Here is an 18,622-nt window from a genome sequence, read left to right on the forward strand (position 1 = left end):
TCAACCCCCTCCCCTCACCCCCCCTCCCCTCCCCTCCCTCACTTGTCACCACCCCTCCTCCCCTCCACCCATCCTCCCCCTCCCCTCCACCCCTCACTGTCAGAAACACAGACAGTGACAGACAGAGTGAGACACACAGACAGACAGAGAGATAGAGACACTGACAGAGACACACTGGGCGGCGGGGTGGGGGGGGGGGGGGGGGGGGGGGGGGGGATCCCAGCACGCTGTTGGAGGGCTCCCGGTGCTGCAGTCGGTAAGTAGAAAATGTTTTATTTATTGATTTAAAAAAAAAATAATTATTTCTTATTAATTTTTTGGATTGGTTTATTGGTTGATTTATTGATGTTTTTATCATTTATTATTGATGATGGCTCTTTATTTGTAAAACTGGTGTTTAATGTTTGTAAACTTCCCTTTAAACCCCCCTCCCCCCATTCCCTACGCCTGATTTGTAACCTACGCCAGATTTTCTAAAGTGTAGACAAGGTTTTTTCGAGGGTACAAAAATCTTCACTTACTCCATTCTAAGTTAGTTTGGAGTAAGTTTTCACTGCCGAAACTTTGAAAACAGGCGTAAGTGGCCGGTCACGCCGCCTTTTGAAAAAAAAATTCTGTTCCAAAGTGAAACTGTTCTAACTGACTAGAACTGGAGCAACTGAGGCCGAAACTTGGGCCCATTAAGAATTACATTCTCATGACTATGTGATACTGCTGCTCCTTTACTAGAATACATTATTCATAATAAATGCTGGCCTTTCCTTCGATGCCCACATCCCGTGAATGAATAAAAGAAAACTATAATGTGGCTAACTAGTATATACAATAAGAGTGAATGAGAATGATGCCCCAGTCCCTCGGGTACCTTGCCTAAGCAGCCATTCTTTACTTGTGAGCCGAGATGCTGAGTATTTGCAGGCTGTTTGACCTTGGTAGGGGAGAATCCAATCCTGTCTTCAAACTTGCACACATGTGCATTTCAATCAGGGACCACTTGATAGCGATCAAAAATGCAAAACCCTGCCGATTTCCTCCTGCCCCAAACTGGTGCTAAGTTGAATTATGGTGCTTTCCCTGCTGGGATTAGATGATGAGAGCAGATTTGAGTTTATTTGGTCTATATAGCTCAGCTCCTCAATTGAGCTATGTGGGAAGCTTAATATTCTCTAGCCTGTGTTACACTGCTGCTCCTTCACTACCGTAATGTGAATAAATTGAGTATAAAATCCAAGTGAATGATGTACGTGGACTGTTTGCAATCAGCTCATAATGCAATTTATCTATTAAATAGATACAAATTATCTGCATTCAAATGTGTTCTGAACTCCATATCTAAATAACAAATTGAAATGCATAAAATGTCCTCAATACAATATACAAGGCACAGTAGGAATTACTGTATCTCACGTCAAAATAATCAAACTATATAGTATTCCTATAATTTATTGGGAAAACTCATGTCATTGAAAATGAAAACATTTGAAAATTCAACTCAATCCATGTTGTAAAGTAAGACTTCTGTTCGCTTTACTCAGTTGTGGCTGGAATAGGAAAAGTCCAGTAGCTAACAGCAATTACCAGACTGCTGATTTCCTTGCCTCAGCTCATCTGCTGCTGAAGCCCTCATCCTTGCCTTTGTTACTACTTGACATTGTAGTGTATGAAATGATACAATGAACTCTGTACTGTGAGCCAGTGATTAGGTGTAACCTGGTCCGTCTTTAATGGCTTCCAGAAGTGAAGATACAAAGGTGAAGTTCAGGTTATATACTGGGCCCAGCTTGAGTGTACCTTTGATCCTAAGACCTCTGATGGTAGTGCCCCCTGGTGGTGGGCAGACCTTATGTATATACATTACAGACATATTCCAATGCACTCCTGGCTGGCCTCCCACATTCGACCCTACGTAAACTAGAGGTGATCCAAAACTCTGCTTCCCGTGTTCGAACTCGCACCAAGTCCTGCTCACCCATCACCCCTGCGCTCACTGAACTACATTGGCTTCCGGTTAAGCAACACTTCGATTTCAAGGTTCTCGTCCTTATTTCCAAATCTCTCCATGGCCTCGCCCCTCCCTACCTCTGTAATCTCCTCCAGCCCCACAACCCCCCCTGCCCCCCTCGAGATGTCTGCGATCCTCTAATTCTGCCCACCTGAGCATACCTGATTGTAATCACTCAACATTTGGTGGGCATGCTTTCTGTTGCCTGGGCCCCAATCAGTGGAACTCCCTGTCGAAACCTCTTTACCTCTCTTTCCTCCTTCAAGACGTTCCTTAAAACATACCTCTTTGACCAAGCTTTTGGTCACCTATGCTCACCAAACTTGAAGGCTCTGAGTCTCAATGCGAGGAGAATTCGTAATAAGGTGGATGAATTAACTGCACAGATAGCTGTTAACGGATATGATGTAATTGGGATTACGGAGACATGGCTCCAGGGTAACCAAGGCTGGGAACTCAACATTCAAAGGTATTCAATATTCAGGAAGGATAGACGGGAAGGAAAAGGAGATGGGGAAGCGTTACTGGTTAAAGAGGAGATTAGCTTGGATGATGTGGAATCTATGTGGGTCAGGCTGCGAAACACCAAAGGGCAGAAAACGTTAGTGGGAGTTGTGTACAGACCACCAAACAGTAGTAGGAAGGTTGGGGATGGCATCAAACATGAAATTAGGGACGCGTGCAATAAGGGTACAGCATTTATCATAGGTGACTTTAATCTACAGAAAGATTGGGCTAACCAAACTGGTAGCAATACTGTGAAGGATGATTTGCTGGAGTTTATAATGGATGGTTTTCTAGACCAATATGTCAAGGAAACAACTAGAGAGCAGGCCATCCTAGACTGGGTCTTGTGTAATGAGTGAGGATTAATTAGCAATCTGGTTGTGCGAGGCCCCTTGGGGAAGAGTGATCATAATATGGTAGAATTCTTCATTAAGATGGAGAATGACACAATTAATTCAGAGACTAGGGTCCTGAACTTAAAGAAAGGTAACTTCGATGGTATGAGACGTGAATTGGCTAGGAAAGGCCTGGCGACTGATACTTAAAGGGTTGACGGTGGATAGGCAATGGCAGACATTTAAAGATCACATGGATGAACTACAATAATTGTACATCCCTGTCTGGCGTAAAAATAAAAAGGGGAAGGCAGCTCAACCAGGGCTAACGAGGGAAATTAAGGATAGTGTTAAATCCAAGGAAGACGCATATAAATTGGCTAGAAAAAGCAGCAAACCTGAGGACTGAGAGAAATTAGAATCCAGCAGAGGAAGACTAAGGGTTTAACTAGGAGGGGGAAAATAGAGTACAAGAGTAAGCTTGCAGGGAACATAAAAACTAACTGTAAAAGCTTCTATAGATATGTGAAGAGAAAAAGATTAGTGAAGACTAATGTCAGTCCCTTGCAGTCAGAATCAGGTGAATTCATAATGGGGAACAAAGAAATGGCAGACCAATTGAACAGATACTTTGGTTCTGTCTTCACTAAGAAAAACACAAATAACCTCCCGAAAATAATAGGGGACCGAGGGTCTAGCGAGAAGGAGGAACTGAAGGAAATCCTTATCAGTCAGGAAATGGTGTTAGGGAAATTGATGGGATTGAAGGCCGATAAATCCCCAGAGCCTGATCGTCTGCATCCCAGAGTACTTAAGGAAGTGGCCCTAGAAATAGTGGATGCAATGGTGGTCATTTTCCAACATTCTATAGACTCTGGATCAGTTCCTATGGACTGGAGGGTAGCTAATGTAACCCCACTTTTTAAAAAAGGAGGAAGAGAGAAAACAGAGAATTATAGACCGGTTAGCCTGACATCGGCAGTGGGGAAAATGTTGGAATCAATTATTAAAGATGTAATAGCAGCGCATTTGGAAAGCAGTGGCAGGATCGGTCCAAGACAGCATGGACTTATGAAAGGGAAATCATGCTTGACAAATCTAGAGTTTTTTGAGGATGTAACTAGTAGAGTGGATAAAGGAGAACCAGTGGATGTGGTGTATTTGGACTTTCAAAAGGCTTTTGACAAGGTCCCACACAAGAGATTAGTGTGCAAAATTAAAGCACATGATATTGGGGGTAATGTATTGACGTGGATAGAGAACACATTGGCAGACAGGAAGCAAAGAGTAGGAATAAACGGGTCCTTTTCAGAATGGCAGGCAGTGACTAGTGGTGTACCGCAAGGTTCAGTGCTGGGACCCCAACTATTTACAATATACATTAATAATTTAGACGAAGGAATTGAATGTAATATCTCCAAGTTTGCAGATGACACGAAGCTAGGTGGCAGTGTGAGCTGTGAGGAGGATGCTAAGAGGCTGCAGGGTGACTTGGACAGGTTAGGTGAGTGGCCAAATGCATGGCAGATACTGTATAATGTAGATAAATGTGAGGTTATCCACTTTGGTGGCAAAAACAGGAAGGCAGAATATTATCTGAATGGTGGCAGATTAGGAAAAGGGGAGGTGCAACGAGACCTGGGTGTCATGGTACATCAGTCATTGAAAGTTGGCATGGAGGTACAACAGGCGTGAAGAAAGCAAATGGCATGTTGGCCTTCATAGCGAGAGGATTTGAGTATAGGAGCAGGGAGGTCTTACTGCAGTTGTACAGGGCCTTGGTGAGGCCACACCTTGAATATTGTGTACAGTTTTGGTCTCTTAATCTGAGAAAGGACATTCTTGCTATTAAGGGAGTGCAGCGAAGGTTCACCAGGCTGATTCCAGGGATGGCAGGACTGACATATGAAGAAAGACTGGATCGACTTGGCTTATATTCGCTGGAATTTAGAAGAATGAGAGGGGATCTCATAGAAACATATAAAATTCTGACGGGATTGGACAGGTTAGATGCAGGAAGAATATTCTCGATGTTGGGGAAGTCCAGAACCAGGGGGTCACAGTCTTAGGATAAGGGGTAAGCCATTTAGGACCGAAATGAGGAGAAACTTCTTCACTCCGAGAATTGTGAACCTGTGGAATTCTCTACCACAGAAAGTTGTTGATATATTCAAAAGTGAGTTAGATGTGACCCATACGGCTAAAGGGATCAAGGGGTATGGAAAGAAAGCAGGAATGGGATACTAAAGTTGCATGATCAGCCATGATCATATTGAATGGTGGTATAGGCTCGAAGGGTCGAATGACCTATTCCTGTACCTATTTTCTATGTTTCTATGTAATTTCTATTTATGCGGCTCAGTGTCACATTTTTATTGCACAATACTCCTGTGAAGCGCCTTGGGATGTTTCACTGTGTTAAAGGCACTATATAAATACAAATTATTGTTGTAAAAATACATATTTTTTTACTTTTTCTATATGTCTCTTAACTCTCTCCCTTAATCCCATTTGTATTTCCCAATTTTCATTTTGCATTGTGTACATCATTTGAATCTAATTTGTATTTCCTGTTTTATACTTCCTGGTTGGACTCTGCGTGGCTAAGTGAAGATTCTTAAATCTGATTGGTTGAAGAGCCACGCTGTTTCTTTTCCTGCTCACAGATGCCACAGATCCTCTGTAGAGGGCGTCGCGCTGGAAAATATGCTGGATTAGAGGAAATCTACGTTGGGAAGCCCACGAAAACTTTGTGGGTAGCTGTCAGTGAGGTGAACAGTGAGCGCTGTTCCTTCGCTGCTGACTGCAAAGTGCAGGCTATTATTTTACATTTTTTCTCTGGATGAGGGCGGTATTGGTAAGGCCATGTTTATTGCCCAATCCTTGTTGCTCAGAGGTGGCGGTGATGGGCCTCCTCTTTGAACTGCTGCAGTCCTTGTGGTGATGGTGTTCCCACAATAATAATAAGCTAGGGAATTATAGGATTTTGACCCCACAATGAAGGTACAGCAATATATGTCCAAGTCAGGATGGTGTATGTCTTGGAAGTGATGGTAGTCTGATGACGTTGCTGCTCTTGTCCTTCTTGATAGCAAAGGTCATGTGGTTAGGAGATGCTGTCGCAACAAGTTTAGTAAGTTACTACAGTCTATCTTGTAAATACATACGGCAGACACAGTATGCTAGAGGTGGAGGGAATTTAGTGGAGGAGTGACAATCAAGTGGCCTGCTTTGTCTGAATCATGGTGAGCTCCTTAAGAGTTGCAGGTGCACTCATCCAGGTGAGTGATGGATATTCCATCAGACTCCTGACATGAGCCTTGTAGTTGGTGGGTAGGCATTAAGGGGTCAGGAGATGAGCCACTTGTCACAAAGTACCCAGTCTCTGCTCTGCTCTTGTAGTCAGAGTTTTGATATGGCTGGTCCAGTTAAGCTTCTGGTCAATTATGATCCACAGGATTTTGATGATGGGGAGACTCTGTGATGGTGGTGCGGTTGAAAGTGAAGGGGAGACCTTTTCTTGTGGGGCATTATGATTACCGGGCACTTGTGTAGCATAAATGTTATCTGCTACTTGTCAGTCCAAGCCAAATGTTGTCCAGGTCCTGCTATTGGCTAAATTTGGCTGCCTCATTATTGGAGGATTTGTGAACGGAGTTCGAATGCTGTGGAATCATCAACAAACAATCGCACTCCTGACTTTGACATAGGAAAGGTCGTTGATGAAGCAGCTGAAGTTAGTCAGGCAAAGCGGCCCTAAGGAACTCTTCCAATGATGTCATGGGGCCGTGATGATTAGGTTTCAGCAACCATAACCATATTCGTCCTTTGCACCAGTTATGATTCCAGCCAATGGATGATTTTCACCCAATCCCCCAAAAGCTGCTTTAATGTCGAGGGCAATTGCTGTTACCTCTCTGCATTAGCTGTTAGCTTTTGTGTCAATCTGAATCAAGGCTCTGACAAACTTTAGTCCCAAGTAGTTTTGGCTGAACCCAAACTGAATGTCAGTGAGCAGGTTACAGGTGAATAAATGTGGTTTAATGGTCCTATTGAAGATTCTTTCAATCACTTTGCTGAAGATTTCAAGGAGGTTGTGATAGGGCAGTAATTGGGTGGATTACATTGCTTTTAGTGGATAGGACACACCTGGGCAATTTTCCACCTTGTCAGGTAGATGCCAATGTTGTAGCTTTACTGGAACAGCTTGACGAGGGGTGAACATAAGAAATAAGTAATAGGAGCAGGGGTAGGCCATTCGGCCCGTTGAGCCTGTTCCGTGTAGTTAGTTCTGCTATGCAGATCTTCAGCACTATACTCAGCATGTTGTCAGTGCCCATAGTCTTTACTGTGTCCAGTGTGCTTAATGTCACAATGAGCGATCTAAGATACAAGAGCCAAAATAATCTGAAGTGTTAGAAATGACTCAAACAAATAAAAGGAAACAAAAATTAGAGAATTAAGTTCTTAATCTGACAGTTTTAACTCATGTATTCCTATTTTTAGGTGTTTTGCTGCTCTTGGGGATGTGGCTAAAGCTCAATTTCTTTGTGAGACTAACCGGATTGCAGACCAAGCAGCAAAAGAATATGTAAGTAGTTAGTGCAACTACTAGCAACAGACACAAACAAATACACTGCCAATCAATCGATGTAAATCTTTATCTCAATGCATTTGTTTTCTAGGTTTGAAAAATTCTAAAATGTTTCATCAATTTGTTTTTTTATATAAGTAAAAACAATGTGTTATAGAGTGATTGTACATGTCCATTAAGAAGCACTGATCAATATACCTCATAACAAATTCAAGATGATTCAGATTCAGTGCAGTGGTCACATGATGAATTTCAATAGCCATGTAGCTACAGTTATCCAGAGAAACACTTTCCACCTCACAGATAAAATATTTTCATACAATTAATGGCCACTGGGCAGAATGATGGATCATACTCCACAGGCACACCACATATCTGGGGAGGGAAAAAAGTGAAGTATGAATAAAAATATGCAATTTCAGTTTGTAGACAGTTATATAGAGCCTTGGCCAGATCCCATCTGGAGTACTGTGTTCAGCTTTGTACCTCAGGAAGGATATTGGCTTGGAGGTGGTGCAGTGCAGATTCACCAGGTTGACACTGGGCATGAGAGGGTTAAATTATGAGGACATTTTGCACAAGCTTGGCTTGTATTCCCTTGAGTATATAAGATTGAGGGATGAACTAAAATGTTAAAAGGATTGAATAGGGTAGATACAGAGAATCTATTTCCTCTGATGGGGGAATCAAGAACGAGGGAATATAATCTTAAAATTATATCGAGACCAATTAGGAAGCACTTTTTCACACAAAGGGTAGTAGAAATCTGAAATTCTCTCCCCCAAAAGGCTGTGGATACTCGGACAATGGAGCTTTCAAGACTGAGATCAATAGATTTTTGTTAGGTAAGGGTATCAAGGGATATGGAGCTAAGACGAGTAAATAGAGTTGAGATTCAAAACAGCCATGATCTAATTGAAAAGCGGAACACACTTGAGAGGCTGAATGGCCTACTCCTGTTCCTATTTATCATATTAAATGGAAATTATTGCACACAATAAAATGCAAAATTGAATGAATTTCATATTTACACCACCAGATGGCAGACTTTATTTGTCATGAATTGTTTGATTTGTTCTTTCCTTTTCCCTCCTTACACAGCAGGATGTTCCCAGAGTGAGAACATTGATGTTTTAACCCAGATTTACGGCCTCTTGTGTGTTACTTGGAAAGGGAGTTGCATTGGCAGAGCTGTGTGCTTCTTCTAATTGTTTTAGTAAATAATTATTCTCCCTTTCCTCCTTCCAATGGGGCTGTGATTTATCCAGATTATTTCATTTCACCTGCCCATTTAACTTTGCTGCAGCCATTAAAGCCCATATAGTGCTGGGAATTTCTCTCAGTTCCACTACTGTACCTAAATAAGGGCCACGACCAACACCCGAAGTCCATGATCATAGCGCTCAATAGGAAATGGCATGCTGTCTCAAAATGCAACTCGTGTGCTACACCCACAATTGTACACTGGGAGATGAAGATTAGTCCCAGCACACATTTATGCAAATGAACTATCGAGGAAATAGTTCAGATACAAATGCAGTTATTTTTTGTAAACTGGCTATTGCACCACTCGAACAATGATTTTGATAATTTACATGTGTTCTTTTGTCAGTGTTTAATTGTACACCTTTGTTCAGATATCAGCATACCATTGAATTGTTCTCTTAATAAAATAATGAAACAGCAGATTTTCATTTTATCTTTTTTTCTAGGGAGGTGATGGCACAGACTATTACCTTGTTCGTGCACGATTGGCTATGTTGGAAAAAAACTACAAATTAGCAGAAAGTTATTATCTGGAACAGGTATAATTTCAAAATTATTAAATAATTTAAAACCTTTACTAGAATAGTATTGTGCAGCTCCACTGAACTTTATATGCACAATTAAACTTGTACACATGGACAATTTTAATGTTGCTGAGTATAGTTTTCTTCACTGGAATCGGTACTCAGTTTTATTACATGGTTTTCAAGTAGAACCGAAATTTCCTCCATCTTTTCAAATATCTAAGGTAATTGTTTCTTTATTGCATAGATTCATTGGTTAATAATTGATCAAATGGATCATTAAATGAGGAAATGTGTATGTCTGAATTGTATTGTATCGTCCTAATTGTTATACACAGTGGCATATTTCAATCTTTTGTGAATAGATTTTATTCTTTCATGTTGTGATTTAGTGACTATATTCTGCAATATTGCAGTGTGGGTAACTCACAGCCCACAGTGGCACAGTAAATGAGTCACAAAAGCATAATTTAATGTCATCTTGTATAGGGGAAGGGTTTCAGCTATTGAACTTTATCGGGCCAATTTATACTGTGCCTGTTTTTTGGGCGGGCCTTGCGACAGAATGCCACACAAGTCTGAGGCTAGCATCATTTTGATGGTTGAACCTCATTTACATTCTAGTAGTAACAGGCAGCCCTCTCAATTTAGGGGTGGGATTTCCGGCAAACCCACTGTCCATTTAAAGAGTAAATACACTTCTTAACACATGGTGTCATTCAACTTAGTGCAAACCTGTGATGCTACTGGGAGGTTTCTGGAGAGCAACATGTCTCTTTGATACAGCAGTGGAGGTGCTTCTGGAGTAGGCGAGGTTATGCAAGTCGGTCCTTTTCTCCTCTAATGGTCGGAAAGTGCCCAAAGAGATACTGCAGTAGGCCTGGAATGAGGTGGCTGATAATGTCAGTGCCCCCAGCATCCAATCATGTCATTGATCTCCTGCAGTCCACACTCCCATAGATCAGTCGGAGTGATGAGCCGCAGCCCCATAGGAGTGGCAGCGGCATGTGAGTGGCACATGTTTCCCTCTCTCAAGATGACAGTGCATCTGCTCTCTCATCACCCCCTTGACCAATGCCCAGCATGATTTCAGAAAGACAGAGCCCAGCAGCAGCTGAAATGCTGCAGTCTGCAGCTGGTCCTTCCCTGGCTTGAGCTCCTCGAGGTCAACAACCATGAACATCTCAAAGAACCTCAAATGAGCATCAGCAGTGTTCCATCACCCAAGCTGAAGCCACTGGGGAAGCACCTCATAGGAGTGGTAGAATAGGCAAGAGGTCACTTAAGAAAAGCACTAAGGTTTAATACGTGGGCAAAAATATCATGTTGATGGCACTTGTGGCAGACTTTAAAATATCACAGCTTTTGACTTTGCAACTTTGTCTGCAGTGTGGTTCCATAGTAGCCACTGAGCCTACAAGGTCAGGTGTCAGGTATATGAACTTTATATGCTGGAAATACATGATGCTGGTTATGTATATGAAATTTGATCAAAGGTTAGAAGTTCTTTATTGCAGAGTGGAAGGACTGTTGGAGGTGGCATTTAGGAGTGTTAATATGGCAGTGGATGGTAGGGTTAGGGAGAGGAATGGATCAGCTGAAGTGTAAGGCAATCAGCAGCTGGATCATAGCTTTGGCTGTAGGCTGTTGCTGTCTTCCCCCCCCCCCCCCCCACTTCTGCTCCATCCTTGCCATGGTCAGGTCGTCTTGATTTGCAGACTCCATGTACTGTCCCCATTGCACAGCAAAGTTTTGCAGAATGCAGCAGACAACAAACTGCGTCTGTCTGTGATATGTACTGTAGAAAGCACCAGACATGCCCAGGCAGCAAAAGTGTTGTTTTATCATGGCTCTGGTTGTATCGCCATTCAGTGGGAGAGCATGGCTTAAGTAGAGGTGTCATGAACCATGTGTACAGAGAAATAGCCCTTGTCCTCAAGCAGCCAGCTGGGTCAAACAGTGGGGGGATGGTGGACTGGAACAGTACATAAGCATCATGATAGCTTTCAGGAACATGGACTTGCATGATTCACGAGTGGCGATTGATGGAGTGGTAGAATTGCCTGTTCAAGAAGGCTGCTAACTCCTTGGGGAGCACCTTGATGGCTATATGGACGCAGTGAATCACAGCCTGAACTTGTGTGAAGCTGCTGACTGCTGGTGTCTATGGGAAAGCAATAACATTGCTGGTCTTGGGAAAAGAGGGCATCTTGATGCAGGCATGGACTACAGACTGATTAATGTGACTGATGTCTTCTGCTGCAGCCAGAAAAGAGCACAAAATAAAAATAATTAAGGGCCTCAGTCATTTTGCTACAGGAAATGCACAGCCAGCTGGGAGAGTTGATTGCAGGTTTTGATGGCCTCTGAAGAAGCTTAACCTCCTGTTGCACTACTTCTCATAAAATTGGAGGTAACTTGGAGGCCAATAGATCCTATCGGCAGAGCAAGGATGCCTGCGAGCAGCCCTATTCATGTGTGATTTCCTGAGAGCACCAACTTCAGCTCCTTGAGGTTCCTTGACTTGCTCCTACTGCTCAAGTTGCTCCACTTCCCCCAAGTGCAGTCATAAGAAATAGGAACAGGAGTAGGCCATACGGCCCCTCGAGCCTGCTCCGCCATTCAATAAGATCATGGCTGATCTGACCATGGACTCAGCTCCACCTTCCTATCTGCTCCCCATAAACCCTCATCCCCTTATCGTTTAAGAAACTCTTTATTTCTGTCTTAAATTTATTCAATGTCCCAGCTTCCACAGATTTACAACCCTCTGAGAGAAGAAATTTGTCTGTTTTTAAATAGGCGGCCCCTTATTCTAAGATCATGCCCTCTAGTTCTAGTTTCCCCTATCAGTGGAAAGACTCTCTCTGCATCCATCTTGTCAAGTCTCCTCATAATCTTACACATTTCGATAAGATCACCTCTCATTCTTCTGAATTCCAATGAGTAGAAGCCCAACCTACTCAATCTTTCTTCAAGTCAACCCCCTCATCTCCGGAATCAACCTTAGTGAACCTTCTCTGAACAGCCTCCAAAGTAAGTATATTCTTTCATAAAAATGGAAACCAAAACTCCATGCAGTATTCCAGGTGTGGCCTCACCAATACCCTGTATAGCTGTAGCAAGACTTCCCTGCTTTTATACTCCATCCCTTTTGTAATAAAGGCCAAGATTCCATTGGCCTTCCTGATCACTTGCTGTACTTGCATACTATCCTTTTGTGTTTCATGCACAAGTACCCCCAGGTCCCGCTGTACTGCAGCACTTCGCAATCTTTCTCCATTTAAATAATAACTTGCTCTTAGATTTTTTTTCTGCCAAAGTGCATGACCTTGCACTTTCCAACATTATACTCCATCTGCCAAATTTTTGCCCACTCAATTAGCCTGTCTATGTCCTTTTGCCGATTTTTTTTGTGTCCTCCTCACATATTGCTTTTCCTCCCAACTTTGCATTGTCAGCAAACTTGGTTATGTTACATTCAGTCCCTTCTTCCAAGTCGTAAATATAGATTGTAAATAGTTGGGGTCCCAGCACTGATCTCTGCGGCACTCCACTAGTTACTGGTTGCCAACCAGGGAATGAACCTATTGTGTTCTTAACACAGATGAGGCTGCACATGGGGAGCTTAAAGTAACAGTAACCTCAGTCTTCAATAAGGCACTCCAGAGTGAGGAACAGGCCTTAGGGGCTGACTTATATACAGTGCTCCCAAGGGATGCTGGGATCCCTTGGGACTTCAGGGGATGAGCTCCCTGGTGGCGGAACATGGGAGTGCATGCTTTACAGATACACAACATCACTTTCTCCCCGCACCCCCCCCCCCCCCAAAGTCAAAGTGAAAACTAATTACAAGGTGAGGCGGTCGGGAGCCTTTCTTTCCCTGGTGAACCACCTCAGTACAAATGTCTGTTCTGGTGTGTTGGCTGTGCCCTCGCTGGGCTGGCGTGTTGTTGGCCTTGCAGGGCTGCTAGGTGAGCCTGGCCTTGCTGGGCTGTTGGGCGTAATGGGTTCGATTTCCTGGTCCGGCGTGGTAACATTGATCCTTTGGGTGTGTGTTGTGGGCTCGAAAAAGGTGGTGTCTGCTGTGGGTTATTCAGGGCAGTCTGTGAGCCACAGCCTCGTTTGGTCCAGGTGCTTTCTGCAAATTTGTCCATTGTCTATTTTGAATACAAACACCCTATTCCCTTCTTTAGCTATCACTGTGCCCGCGATCCACTTGGGACCATGTCCATAGTTTAGCACATAAACAGGGTCATTCAGATCAATTTCCCGTGACACGGTGGCGCGACCATCGTTTACATTTTGTTGCTGCCGCCTGCTCTCTACCTGATCATGCAGGTTGGGGTGAACTAGTGAGAATCTGGTTTTAAGTATCCTTTTCATGATTAGCTCAGTCGGGGGCACCCCTGTGAGCGAGTGGGGTCTCGTGCGGTAGCTGAGCAGTACTCGGGACAGGCGAGTTTGGAGTGAGCCTTCTGTGACTCGTTTAAGGCTCTGTTTGATTGTTTGTACTGCCCGCTCTGCCTGCCCATTGGAGGCTGGTTTAAACGGGGCCGAGGTGACATATTTGATCCCATTGCAGGTCGTGAATTCTTTATATTCGGCACTGGTGAAAGATGGCCCATTGTCACTGACCAGTATGTCAGGCAGGCCGTGGGTGGCAAACATGGCCCTCAGGCTTTCAATGGTGGCGGTGGCGGTGCTTCCCGACATTATTTCACATTCAATCCAGTTTGAAAAAGCATCTACCACCACCAGGAACATTTTACTGAGAAACGGGCCAGCATCGTCGACATGGATCCTCGACCATGGTCTGGAGGGCCAGGACCACAAGCTTAGTGGTGGCTCTCTGGGCGCATTGCTCAACTGAGCACATACGCTGCATTGCCGTTCACAGGACTCTAAGTCAGAGTCGATACCGGGCCACCACACATGGGATCTGGCTATCGCTTTCATCATTACTGTACCCGGGTGTGTGCTGTGGAGATCCGAGATGAACGTCTCCCTGCTCTTTTTTGGTAGCACTACGCGGTTACCCCACAACAGGCAGCCTGCCTGAATGGACAGCTCGTCCTTTCGTTGCTGGAACGGCTTGATTGGCTCTTGCATTTCAACGGGGATGCTGGCCCAACTCCCATGCAGAGTACACAGTTTTTTACTCGGGACAGCAGAGGATCTTGGCTGGTCCAAGTCCTAATTTGGCGGGCAGTGACAGATGATTTATCATTTTCAAAAGCTTCCATGACCATCAACAAGTCTGCGGGCTGCGCTACCATCAACAAGTTTGCAGGCTGCGCCATTTCCACCCCCGTGGTGGGCAATGGTAGCCGACTGAGAGCATCCACACAGTTCTCTGTGCCTGGCCTGTGGCGGATGGTATAGTTATACGCTGATAGCGTGAGTGCCCACCTTTGTATGCAGGCTGAGGCATTAGCATTTATTCCCTTGTTATCAGCGAACAGGGATATGAGGGGCCTGTGATTGGTTTCCAGCTCAAATTTGAGGCCAAACACATGTTGATGCATTTTCTTTACCCGAACACACACGCTAATGCCTCTTTCTCAATCATGCTGCAGGCCCTCGGCCTTAGACAAGCTCCTGGAAACATAGGCGACAAGTTGCAACTTCCCCGCAACGTTAGCTTGTTGTGATACGCACGCGACTATAAAATGTTTCTGGCTTTCTCAAAAGCAATTACTTGGTTTTTTCCCCATACCTAATTCTCACCTTTGCTCAATAACACATGTAGGGGCTCTAAAAGGGTGCTTAACCCCGGTCGGAAGTTACCAAAATAGTTGAGGAGTCCCAGGAATGACCGCAGCTCCGTGACGTTCTGTGGCCTGGGTGCATTCCTGATAGCCTCTATCTTGGCGTCTGTGGGCCGAATGCCGTCTGCCGCAATCTTTCTCCCAAAAACTCCACTTCTGTTGCCATGAAGACGTATTTCGATCTCTTCAGCCGCAGCCCTACGCGATCCAGTCGCTGGAGGATCTCCTCCAGGTTTTGTAGATGCTTGGCGGTGTCCCGACCCGTGACCAATATGTCGTCCTGAAAGACCACAGTGTGTGGTACCGACTTGAGTCGGCTTTCCATGTTTCTCTGGAAGATCGCTGCAGCCGACCGAATTCCAAACGGGCATCTGTTGTAGATGAACAGTGCCTTGTGCGTGTTGATGCAGGTGAGGCCCTTCGAAGACTCCTCCAGCTCCTGCGTCATGCAGGCCGAAGTCAGGTCGAGCTTGGTGAACGTCTTGCCTCCTGCCAGCATCGCAAATAGGTCGTCTGCCTTCGGTAGCGGGTATTGGTCCTGTAGCGAGAAACGATTAATAGTTACTTTATAATCGCCGCAAATCCTGACCGTGCCATCACTTTTGAGTACTGGAACAATCGGGCTGGCCCACTCGCTGAATTCCACTGGGGAGATGATGCCCTCGCGTTGCAGCCTGTCTAGCTTGATTTCCACTCTCTCCCTCATCATGTGAGGTACCGCTCGCACCTTGTGGTGAATGGGTCGTGTCTCTGGGACCGTGAATCTGCACCTTCGCCCCGGAAAAGATTCCGAGGCCTGGCTCAAAAAGGGAAGGAAATTTGTTGAGAACCTGGGTACATGAGGCCTCATCGACATGTGAGAGCGCTCGGATGTCATCCCAGTTCCAGCGGATTTTGCCCAGCCAGCTCCTTCCAAGCAGTGTGGGGCCATCGCCCAGGGCAATCCAGAGTGGCAGTTTGTGCACCGTGCCCTCTTAGGGGACTTTGACCATGGCGCTGCCCAGGACAGTAATAAGCTCTTTGCTGTATGTTCTCAGTTTCATGTCGATGGGGCTCAGGGTTGGTCTGAATGCTTTGTTGCACCACAGTGTCTCAAACATCTTTTTACTCGTGATGGATTGGCTAGCGCCAGTGTCCAGTTCCATGGCTACAGGTAAGCCATTCAATTTTATGTTTAGCATTATAGGTGGACATTTTGTCTCAAATGTGTGCACCCCGTGTACTTCAGCATCCGCCTCCTCTCCCTGAGGCTCGAAATTGCTTTGATCCACCATGGACCAATCTTCCTCTGCCACGTGGTGGTTAGCAGGTTTTGCAGAGCTTGCAGCTCGTTTGCAAGCTCGTTGAAGGTGCCCCATTATTCCACAGCTCTTGCAAACATACCCTTTGAAGCGGCATGAATAGGCTGAATGGAAGCCTCCACAACACCAACAAGGTGTGAATTGCCTTGCATTCATCCTTTGTTGGGGACTCTGAGTTATCTGGGTCACCTGAGGCCTGCTGGCAGTTGCAGACTCGTGGGTTCTGCCCTGTACATTTCTGCTCGCAAACACAGTTCCAGTTAATTTATGAACATTGCTAGCACTTGTGTGCTGAGAGGTTTGTTTGGTGTTATCACTGGTGGACATAAACGCCTGTGCTATCGCAATGGCCTTTCTGAGGGTCAGTGTGTCTACAGTCAAAAGTTTTCGTAGAATGGTCTCGTGGCCAATGCCCAGTACAAAAAAGTCTCCAAGCATTTGCTTCAGGTAGCCATCAAACTCACATTGTCCTGCAAGTCGTCTTAGCTCAGCGACGTAGCTCGCCACTTCCTAACCTTCAGGTCGCTGGCACATGTAGATACCTCGCCATCAGCACACTCTCCCTCGGGTTAAGATGCTCCCGGACCAGTGTACACAGCTCCTCATACGACTTATCTGTGGGTTTCACCGGAGCCAGAAGATTCTTCATGAGGCTGTAGGTCGCTGTGAGGAGGACTGCTCTCCTTTTTGCAGCGCTTCCTTCTCCGTCCAGCTCGTTGGCTACAAAGTACTTGTCTAGCCGTTCGACATAGGCTTCCCAGTCCTCACCCTCCGAGAACTTCTCCAGGATGCCCACCGTTTGCTGCATCTTTGCGTTGGATTCGTATTCTCGTCGCCAGTTATTGTGTTCCGAACACAGATGAGACTGCACACAGGGAGGTTAAAATAACAGTGACCTTAGTCTTTATTAAGACACTCCAGAGTGAGGAACAGGCCTTGGGGGCTGGCTTATATACAGTGCTCCTAAGGGATCCCAGCATCCCTTGGGACTTTAGGGGATGAGCTCCCTGGTGGCAGAACATGGGAGTGCATGTTTTACAGATACACAACAGAACCATTTATCCCGACTCTCTTTTCTGTTAGTTAACCAATCCTCTGCCATTCTAATATATTACCCCCAACCCCGTGAACTTTTATCTTGTGCCGTAACTTTTTATGTGGCACCTTGTCAAATGCCTTCTGGAAGTCCAAATACACCACATTCACTGGTTCCCCTTTATCCACCCTGTCCGTTACATCCTCAAAGAATTCCAGCAAATTTGTCAAACGTGACTTCCCCTTCATAAATGCATGCTGACTCTGCCTGACCGAATTTTGCTTTTTTCAAATGTCCTGTTGCTGCTTCTTTAATAATGGACTCCAACATTTTCCCAACCACAGATGTTAGGCTAACTGGTCTATAGTTTCCTGCTTTTTGTCTGCCTCCTTTTTTAAATAGGGGTGTTACATTTGCAGCTTTCCAATCTGCTAGGACCTCTCCAGAATCCAGGGAATTTTGGTAAATTACAACCAATGCATCCACAATCCCTGCCGCTACTTCTCCTTAAGACCCTAGGATGCAAGCCATCAGGTCCAGGAGATTTATCTGCCTTTAGTCCCATTATCTTACTGAGTAGCACCTCCTTGGTGATTGCGATTGTGTTAAATTCCTCCCCCCCATAGCCCCTAGACTATCCACTGTTGGAATATTGTTCGTGTCCTACTCCGTAAAGACTGATACAAAGTATTTGTTCAGAGTTTCTGCCATCTCCATGTTCCCCATTATTAATTCCCCGGTCTCGTCCTCGAAGGGACCAATATTTACTTTAGCTACTCTTTTCCTTTTTATATACCTATAGAAACTTTTGTTATCTGTTTTTATATTTTGTGCTAGTTTACTTTCACAGTCTATCTTCCCTTTCTTAATCATTTTTTTTAGTCATTCTTTGCTGGGTTTTTTAAAGCTTCCCAGTCTTCTGTCCTCCCACTTACACTTTAATCTAATTTCTCAGTCCACTTTTGCCAACTCTAGTCACTTTGGTGATGATCACTTTAATCGTCGTCATCATCATCAAAGATAGTCCCTCGAATTTGAGGAAGACTTGCTTCCACTCCAGTGAGTTCTCAGGTGACTGTACAGTCCAATGCGAGAATTACAGTTTCTGTCATAGGTGGGGCAGACAGTGGTTAAAGGAAAGGGTGGGTGGGGAACCTGTTTTGCAACACGCTCCTTCCGCTGTCTGCGCTTGGTTTCTGCATGCTCTCGGTGATGAGATTCGAGATGCTCAGCGCCCTTCCAGATGCTCTTCCTCCATGTTGGGCGGTCTTGGGCCAGGGATTCTC

At 44.8% G+C, this 18,622-nt stretch overlaps 1 protein-coding gene across 3 annotated transcripts in view; it reads left to right on the top strand.

Annotated features, from left to right (window-relative positions):
• Window positions 1–18,622, top strand: part of ift172 (intraflagellar transport 172) — a 159,311-nt gene that overhangs the window by 53,253 nt on the left and 87,436 nt on the right. For all 3 annotated transcript variants that reach the window (XM_070885161.1, XM_070885162.1, XM_070885163.1), the window contains 2 exons: window positions 7,351–7,435; window positions 9,151–9,243. In XM_070885161.1, coding sequence (XP_070741262.1) covers window positions 7,351–7,435; window positions 9,151–9,243 — 178 coding nt within the window. The remainder of the gene's footprint in view (window positions 1–7,350; window positions 7,436–9,150; window positions 9,244–18,622) is intronic.

Source organism: Pristiophorus japonicus, chromosome 7, assembly GCF_044704955.1.
Source record: "Pristiophorus japonicus isolate sPriJap1 chromosome 7, sPriJap1.hap1, whole genome shotgun sequence".
Lineage (NCBI taxonomy): Eukaryota > Metazoa > Chordata > Chondrichthyes > Pristiophoridae > Pristiophorus > Pristiophorus japonicus.